The 10,000-nt window shown below is 26.8% G+C and overlaps 1 protein-coding gene across 1 annotated transcript; it reads right to left on the bottom strand.

The window, feature by feature from the left end:
- Window positions 1-7,694: 7,694 nt before the first annotated feature.
- LOC125028169 (probable cyclin-dependent serine/threonine-protein kinase DDB_G0292550) lies at window positions 7,695-9,845 on the bottom strand (the record flags this gene model as incomplete). The annotated part of the gene is made up of 1 exon (XM_047617556.1): window positions 7,695-9,845. A coding segment is annotated over one exon (2,151 nt), but the record flags the coding sequence as incomplete, so codon positions are not given.
- Between the last annotated feature and the right edge of the window lie 155 nt (window positions 9,846-10,000).

Here is a 10,000-nt window from a genome sequence, read left to right on the forward strand (position 1 = left end):
ATCACCACCACCACCACCATCACCACCATCAACACCACCACCATTACCACCATCACTATCACCACCATCACCACCACCACCACCATCACCACCACCACCACCATCACCACCATCACCACCACCACCACCATCAACACCATCACCACCACCACCATCATCATACTTCATTTCACCCAATTAGTATTACATCAAGCACGAATGGCATGGATCACGCTGCACTAGACTCAATCTATTTTGGAGAATGCTTAGAACACGTGATTTACTTCGTGAATTAGTGTACAGGATCCCAAAATCTTAAATCTAAAGACTTGGGGAGCTTATACGGTGGCGGTTTTGATCGATGGGCGTTTTTGGGCTAAAGAAGAGGAATGTGTTATGTCGGGCCTCGGTAATTATAATGAGCATAATTATAATATTATAGTGATGATTGTAATAATGATTATAATATTATTGGAATGATTATAATGATAATTATAGTGATAATGATTGTAATGATGATAATGGTAAGGATAATGATAACAATATTAATGGTGATAATGATAATTATAATGATGAATATTAGTATTAGTTATCATTTTTATTGTTGTTTGTTTATTGTTATTATTATTATTATTACTTACTAATAATTCTTATATTTTTTATAATTACCATCATTATGTTTTATTAATCTTATTACTATTGCCATTATCATTATTTTATTATAATTGTTGTTGTTATTACTAGTTTGTTGTTTTTGTTATTAGTATTATTATCAATTATCATTATCATTATTTTGATCATTTATCATTACTTATATCATTATTTTAATCACTACCCCCTGTAGTTTTATTGTGATTTTGTTATGCACAGATCCGCTCTACAAGTGCTCCTCTACCAAAGGAGTCAATTCGGAGATCGTGGACTCACCTGATTTCCCCATTCCTTGATTTTTAGGTTTTATTCGAATACTATTGGTTTCAGTACTGTTATCATTATTGTTGATCTTTTGGTTATTATAACTCTAAAGGTAAAAGATAAAGAATATCCATATATAAAGGAATAAGATAAATAGGTGACATAGGCAGAAATAGTAATTGATTCTTTGATGATAAGCACTCGTAGAGCTATTCACAAAAACATTGATAAAAAATATATATACGTATATATTCTAACGTCGCACCTCCTGTAAATGCCATTTTATTGCAAGCATGTATGTCACAAGAAAAAAAATGTAAAATGCTGTAAATCATATTCACGTTTACCCCTTTTATCTGATCGTATTTTTTCACTCTTTTATTTGGTTTCATACCTATATTTTATTCTGCACTTTTGAAGTTATAGCTTTTGAAGTTACATATGTCTGTGTTTTGTTTTTCTTTTTTTTTTTTTGCTGTTGTTGTTTTGTTTGTTTTTTGTGATAATTACGCAAGAACCACTTATGTCGAGGCACCATTCAGTGATTTCCTTACGATCAATAATTTCCCTCCACGCTGCCCGGGAATTTTGGAAATCTTGCAAATCTTCCCAAATTCCACATACATCCCTTGTGGCTGCAGGACGTGTAGAATTTGATTCCACGCGCGTGAGCCTTTCCTGGAAAGTGAACAAAAGAGAAGGAGAGTGGAAAAGGAGGAGAAAAGATGGTTGAGAAAGAAGTGGATGATAAGAGGACGACGGGATAAAACTGAAGTGGAGGAGGAAGAATAGATTACAATATATATAGAAAAAAACATACAATATATAGAAAAAAATCACCTAAAGGTTTCACTAAATATCTACACGAAAATACGTTCATAATCAAGTTATAAATAAAAATATGACACGACATTCTTTGTATTTTTTTTCCTTTACAGCCACACGCTTCAAAGGTAAACCAATCTACATAGAACTCAACCAAGAGAATTCAAGACTCTTATAGCTTATAGAAAATGCACGAATAATTCTGCAGTACAACACATGTTACATATCGCATACTCACCAGCATTAATGATGAAGATTTAATTCTGAAACGCTAATTACGTGCAACGAAGCGAAGAATTTTCCATTTTTAGTTGTACCTTTTTTCTGCATTTCTCTCAGTGAACTTTGCATAAATAGTGGTGGGATCTGTATTGACGCTAAATTCTACCTTACATCTATACAGCTATGGAGATGTTAGGGTGTAAGCCACATTGGAGGAAAGTCTTAGGTTTTGTGTTCATTCTTACTTTTCTTTAGTATATATTTAAACTATCATCACTAGTTTTGTTTTCTTCTTTTATTATTTTTTTTTTTACTTCGTCTTCTTCTTCTTCCTTTCTTTTTTCTAGTATTATTATTATTATTAGTAGTAGTATTGTTATTATTATTACTATCATCACCATCATCATCATCACCATCATCATCATCATCATCATCATCACCACCATCATCATCATCATCATCACCATCATCATCACCATCATCATCACCATCATCACCATCATCATCATTATCACCATCACCATCATCATCACCACCATCATCAACATCACCATCATCATCACCATTATCATCACCATCATCATCACCATTACCATCACCATCATCACCATCATCACCACCATCATCACCATCATCATCATCACCATCATCATCCAAAGATAAATAACCAAAATCCCTGGACAAGAATATTCCCTCTCACAGATAACAATAAAGGCTGAATATAAAAGAAGATCACATAGTCGGAAAACAATGTAAGTGATTAGCGTTTACGAGGAACCAATCAAGTAAATATCATAACTCACTGATTCCACGTAGTTCACCCAAGATCATGTTGCCTGTATTGCAAAGAACGTTGCTCACGATGGATCTATGAATATATTTCAATGGATACCTTCAAAAAAGAAGCTGAAAATAAAAAGAAAATAAAGATGATGACGAGGAGGAGGAGGAGGAAGAAGAGGAGGTGGAGGTGGAGGTGGAGGAGGAGGTGGAGGAGGAGGAGGAGGAGGAGGAGGAGGATAGTATTAATAGTAACAATGATGACGATTAGAATTATTATAATAGTCATAATGTTAATGATATCAATACTAGTGATGATGATGATGACAATGATAATAATAATGATAATGATGATCATGATAATGAAAATAATAATAATATATGATTATAATAATAATAATAATATAATAATGATAATAATAATGATAACGATAACGATGAAAATCATGATAATCATTATAATGAAAATAACAAAATAAACATGAAAATAATAACAAAAACAAAAAAGGAAATCCCAAAACATAGCACTTTATTAACGCAGGTTGGTTCACGAGTAGCCGCCGGGGTGTGACGTTCAATTTCTTAATTATTCATTCATATTTCTAGATGAACCCGGAACCTCTTCTCGCTTTCGCCTTGGTATTTGCGGTCTGGAGGCATTGTTCCTTGGTCCTCTTTGTTCTATTTGTTCTTGTTCTGTGAAGAAAGAGGGTAAAGGTATTTTGAAACCTGAGAGTATGTTTAAAAATGAAGGAAATTGGGGACATAATTAGGTGTTTTATGTTTTATAGACGAGGCAATTCAAACTAAAGCCATTTCACCTACGAGTGGATGCGAGTCATTGTCGTGGGCCTTCCTCCTTTCACACTAAAGGTAATCAACTTGAGGAAAATATAAACTGCCTTTTCGAAATAAACTCTTGATTTAAGTTTCTGTTATTCTTGTTTCCGTTTCCCTTACTTTGCATTCGTTAACGGTTTTGCAATGGGAAGAAAAGTGCAGGGATTTTATATGTAGTACTGGAACAGGGTGATGTATAGGCTGAATACATTATAAAACTTGCGCGGGTCTCTGTGTCAAAATGGTGCACGTAAATGTAATGGCGTTTTGATATGATGTAAGCCTTTCGTTGTATATAGGAATTAACCTGGTTTTGCAATCCATTGTCAATTTTCTTTTCTCAAACTAACCGTATTCGAAATAACTAAAATACACATTCCATATACTTTTTAAAATTAACATTCAACCTTTTCCTTACATACTTCTTACAGACGTCCAACTTTTGCCGAGTGAATGCTTGTAAATCCTGTCTTCATTTAACTAGAAAGAAAGTTATTCTAGGAATGGGGCAGCTGCATACCAGCTCGCTTATTACCCTTACGTACATAGCCGTGTGTGACTTTATAAACACATTTTATGGAATTTCAACAAGCCAGTCTAACATAGGTAAATTTACTGTGGTTTTAATTGGCTCTGTGTGTGTAACGTGTTTCGGTGTTCGTCTTAGAAGGAATTAAATTATGATACCAATATTTAAGACGATGGTAATGATAATTATGGCAACAATAATAATCAGAAAGTCATTTATAGTGATAATGATAATAATGATAACAATTACAGTTATAACGATAATAATAATGATAATGATAGTGATAAAAGTGATGATGAAGATAATGATGATGATTATGATTAATAATGATAATGATAAATAATAACAATAGTAATAACAATAACGATAACAGTAACTACAATACAAAAACAAAATATAATGATAATTGTAATAATGATACTTTCAAAGTAATTACATAAAATTTCTAAATTTTCAATTTACATTATTATCACTGTATGTGATTGAAGCTGATAATTTTGGAGATAGAGTTAGAATTACAAATTCAATGGTCATGCGAATCACCGCTGAAAATGATATTAACATATATAAATACTCTCTATATACATATATATATATGTGTGTGTGTGTGTGTATGTGTATGTGTATGTGTACGTGTACGTGTACGTGTACGTGTACGTGTACGTGCACGTGTACGTGTACGTGTACGTGTTCGTGTACGTGTACGTGTACGTGTACGTGTATGTGTGTGTGTGTATCTGTGAGTGTATCCGTGTTTCATTTCAATTATCACTGAAAAAGATCAGTGACTAGCTGTGCGCCGAGTTTTGCAATCGCACTTACTGCATGCACACGCGCGGTTACGTGTGTGCAAATGTCTCGCAAGGGCTGAGTCTTTCGCATGACTGTGAATTTGGTTGTAGGAGCTTAAGTATCAGTCCTTGCCAAGCCCGGACTGTGTTCAGGACTCGAACCCACTCACCTAGTTTGGTCCTCAGCTGCACGCATGGCCATTGTACTCCGGCGATCCCCTTATATATGTATGTGCAGCAGACAATCATTTCATGAAATAAAGGCACACAAAATAGTTGTGCGACTTACTCATGTAAGATTGATATGTCTTTGATCACAGTATACGAGTTTTTTTTTTAACTAAATTTTACTAAAGGAAAAAATAAGAGCAAAATTTAAGGAAATGACAATATGAAAATAATAAAGGTTGGATTACAAAAAGAACACACTAACGGAGAAAAAGATACAAAAAGAGCATTAGATTTTGAACACACGAGATCTACTTTCCTTATCGTTGAACAAAATTGATGCCTGAAGTTACTGGAACGACAAGCCTTGCAGACGATTCCATAATGCGGTCATCTGAACGAGGGATTACGAGACAAAAAGGATTTTCGCATTCCGTGTCCGAAATGTTACATTTTGACTTGGTGTAATTTCTTTGGCTTGGGGTAAATGAAAACGCAACATGATGGAAGTTGTGTTCTTTCATTAGATTTTTTTTCTAACTTTTTTTTTTGGGGGGGAGGGGGTATTACCCTTGTTACTACTATATACTCCTGTCTTATATGTGAATATATTCTAAAACAAATCATGGAATGCACACTAGTTCCGTTTAGTATCATGGGATCTCTCTTGAACGAAATCCATAATTGCGCCATTAAGCCTTCTGCTTTCAAAGGACGGAGACATAAATTCTATGAATATTTTAATAACAAAATGTTAAAAAAGGGAATGGACAATAACAACAAATACATATATATACATATATATATATATATATATATATATATATATATATATATATATATATACGTGTATATATACATATATATATATATATATATATATATATATATATTTATATATATATACGTGTATATGTATACATATATATATATATATATATATATATATATATATATATATATATATATATATATATATATATATATATATATTTATTTATATGTATACGTGTGTGTATATATATGCATATACATACATATATATATATGTATATATATAGATATATACGTATATATATATATATATATATATATACATATCGTATTCATATATATATACATATATATATATATGTATATATATGTATATATATACAATTATTGTGTGTGAGGGTGTGGGTGTGTGTATGTATATATAAATGTATTTATCAATCTACCTAACTATTTATTTACATGTATCTATCCATATGTGGGGGAGGGGGGGGATTTAGCTGCGTGTATCGGCCCTGTCATCAACATGCAAGAAGTTACGACCGTGCATAGAATAACTTTTGCATCTGAAATTTTAGGCGGAAATGCTCTTATTAGTATCGGTGGCAGTCAGGCGCTGTACAATGTAATTTAAACTGTAACGTATCTTCACTCTCACCTCAAGTGAAGAATGTGTATTGGGTAATAGACATTAAAACCAATAATCATTTTGATTACCATTATATCATGTTTATTGTCTTCATCCCCATTATTTTCATCAGTATCCATCTTTACCATCTTTATCATCTTTATCTTCACCATTACCAGCCTCATCACTATCATTACCGTCTTCATCTTCATCACCAGCCTCATCACCATCACCACTTTCATCACTACCATCATCATATAATCATCATCGCCAACATCGCAATTATTATCATCATCACAATCATCCTCACCCTAATCCCCATCACCATCATCACCATCACCATCATCACCATCATCCTCATCACCATCATCTTCTTTCCCACCAAATGCCTTTAGAATCACGATATCTTGAAGGAGAGAGCAGACAGTCGCCATTTCCAAATTAGCATTAAATGCCCCTGTGTTTACATTGAGGCGTTTTCGGAAGGACATTTTATAAGAAGCATTTTGAGATCGTGTTAATACTGTTATTTTAGAATGTCTTTGCAGGCCATGGCACTTCCCGTTCGATTCAGATGGTTGTGACCTTTTTTTTCTCTCTGTGAATAATCATATCTTGATTATAATGATTATGATAATGATGGATGCATTTGCTATCATTGCTGCTGATAGTGATGATGGTGATGTTGATGTTGATAATGATGTTAATGATGATGAGGTGGAAGAGGAGAAGGATGGTGATTATAATGATGTTAGTCTTTATCTTCAATTTCTTGATAGTTGATTCAGCTCGCCACACGCATGCGCGACCCATGTGAAATGCCAAATGCTTCTTGTATTTTATTTTGTAACTTCATTTGGTCATTTAAGGAGTATATAAAAAATATTTTATAACGAAACGCATGTGAATATATTATAAGATTCAGAAAGGCACAACATTTATATTTAGACTCAAAAGAGTCAATAAAACGTAAGACAATTGACAGCAAAATTAGTAGTGATAAATAATCGTTTGAATTTCTTTACATGATTTGCAATTACCTTTAAACTCGCAAGGGACAGATAGTTTTGCATTAACAAAACATTTGAATGTGTATACATTTTGATAGGCAGCAAGTAATCCTTCGAAAAAAGATCCGCAAAGATAAAATATTACCATTTCTTTTTGTTCTCCATATATGTGGTATTGATGACATATGATAATTATGATAATTACAATGATAATAGTAATGATTATTATTATTATGATTATTATTATTATGATTATTATTATTATGATTATTATTATTATGATTATTATTATTATGATTATTATTATTATGATTATTATTATTATGATTATTATTATTATGATTATTATTATTATGATTATTATTATTATGATTATTATTATTATGATTATTATTATTATGATTATTATTATTATGATTATTATTATTATGATTATTATTATTATGATTATTATTATTATGATTATTATTATTATGATTATTATTATTATGATTATTATTATTATGATTATTATTATTATGATTATTATTATTATGATTATTATTATTATGATTATTATTATTATGATTATTATTATTATGATTATTATTATTATGATTATTATTATTATGATTATTATTATTATGATTATTATTATTATGATTATTATTATTATGATTATTATTATTATGATTATTATTATTATGATTATTATTATTATGATTATTATTATTATGATTATTATTATTATGATTATTATTATTATGATTATTATTATTATGATTATTATTATTATGATTATTATTATTATGATTATTATTATTATGATTATTATTATTATGATTATTATTATTATGATTATTATTATTATGATTATTATTATTATGATTATTATTATTATGATTATTATTATTATGATTATTATTATTATGATTATTATTATTATGATTATTATTATTATGATTATTATTATTATGATTATTATTATTATGATTATTATTATTATGATTATTATTATTATGATTATTATTATTATGATTATTATTATTATGATTATTATTATTATGATTATTATTATTATGATTATTATTATTATGATTATTATTATTATGATTATTATTATTATGATTATTATTATTATGATTATTATTATTATGATTATTATTATTATGATTATTATTATTATGATTATTATTATTATGATTATTATTATTATGATTATTATTATTATGATTATTATTATTATGATTATTATTATTATGATTATTATTATTATGATTATTATTATTATGATTATTATTATTATGATTATTATTATTATGATTATTATTATTATGATTATTATTATTATGATTATTATTATTATGATTATTATTATTATGATTATTATTATTATGATTATTATTATTATGATTATTATTATTATGATTATTATTATTATGATTATTATTATTATGATTATTATTATTATGATTATTATTATTATGATTATTATTATTATGATTATTATTATTATGATTATTATTATTATGATTATTATTATTATGATTATTATTATTATGATTATTATTATTATGATTATTATTATTATGATTATTATTATTATGATTATTATTATTATGATTATTATTATTATGATTATTATTATTATGATTATTATTATTATGATTATTATTATTATGATTATTATTATTATGATTATTATTATTATGATTATTATTATTATGATTATTATTATTATGATTATTATTATTATGATTATTATTATTATGATTATTATTATTATGATTATTATTATTATGATTATTATTATTATGATTATTATTATTATGATTATTATTATTATGATTATTATTATTATGATTATTATTATTATGATTATTATTATTATGATTATTATTATTATGATTATTATTATTATGATTATTATTATTATGATTATTATTATTATGATTATTATTATTATGATTATTATTATTATGATTATTATTATTATGATTATTATTATTATGATTATTATTATTATGATTATTATTATTATGATTATTATTATTATGATTATTATTATTATGATTATTATTATTATGATTATTATTATTATGATTATTATTATTATGATTATTATTATTATGATTATTATTATTATGATTATTATTATTATGATTATTATTATTATGATTATTATTATTATGATTATTATTATTATGATTATTATTATTATGATTATTATTATTATGATTATTATTATTATGATTATTATTATTATGATTATTATTATTATGATTATTATTATTATGATTATTATTATTATGATTATTATTATTATGATTATTATTATTATGATTATTATTATTATGATTATTATTATTATGATTATTATTATTATGATTATTATTATTATGATTATTATTATTATGATTATTATTATTATGATTATTATTATTATGATTATTATTATTATGATTATTATTATTATGATTATTATTATTATGATTATTATTATTATGATTATTATTATTATTATTATTTCTATTATCATTATAAATGTTATTATCTTCATTTT

The sequence above is a fragment of the Penaeus chinensis genome, chromosome 1, assembly GCF_019202785.1.
Source record: "Penaeus chinensis breed Huanghai No. 1 chromosome 1, ASM1920278v2, whole genome shotgun sequence".
NCBI lineage: Eukaryota > Metazoa > Arthropoda > Malacostraca > Decapoda > Penaeidae > Penaeus > Penaeus chinensis.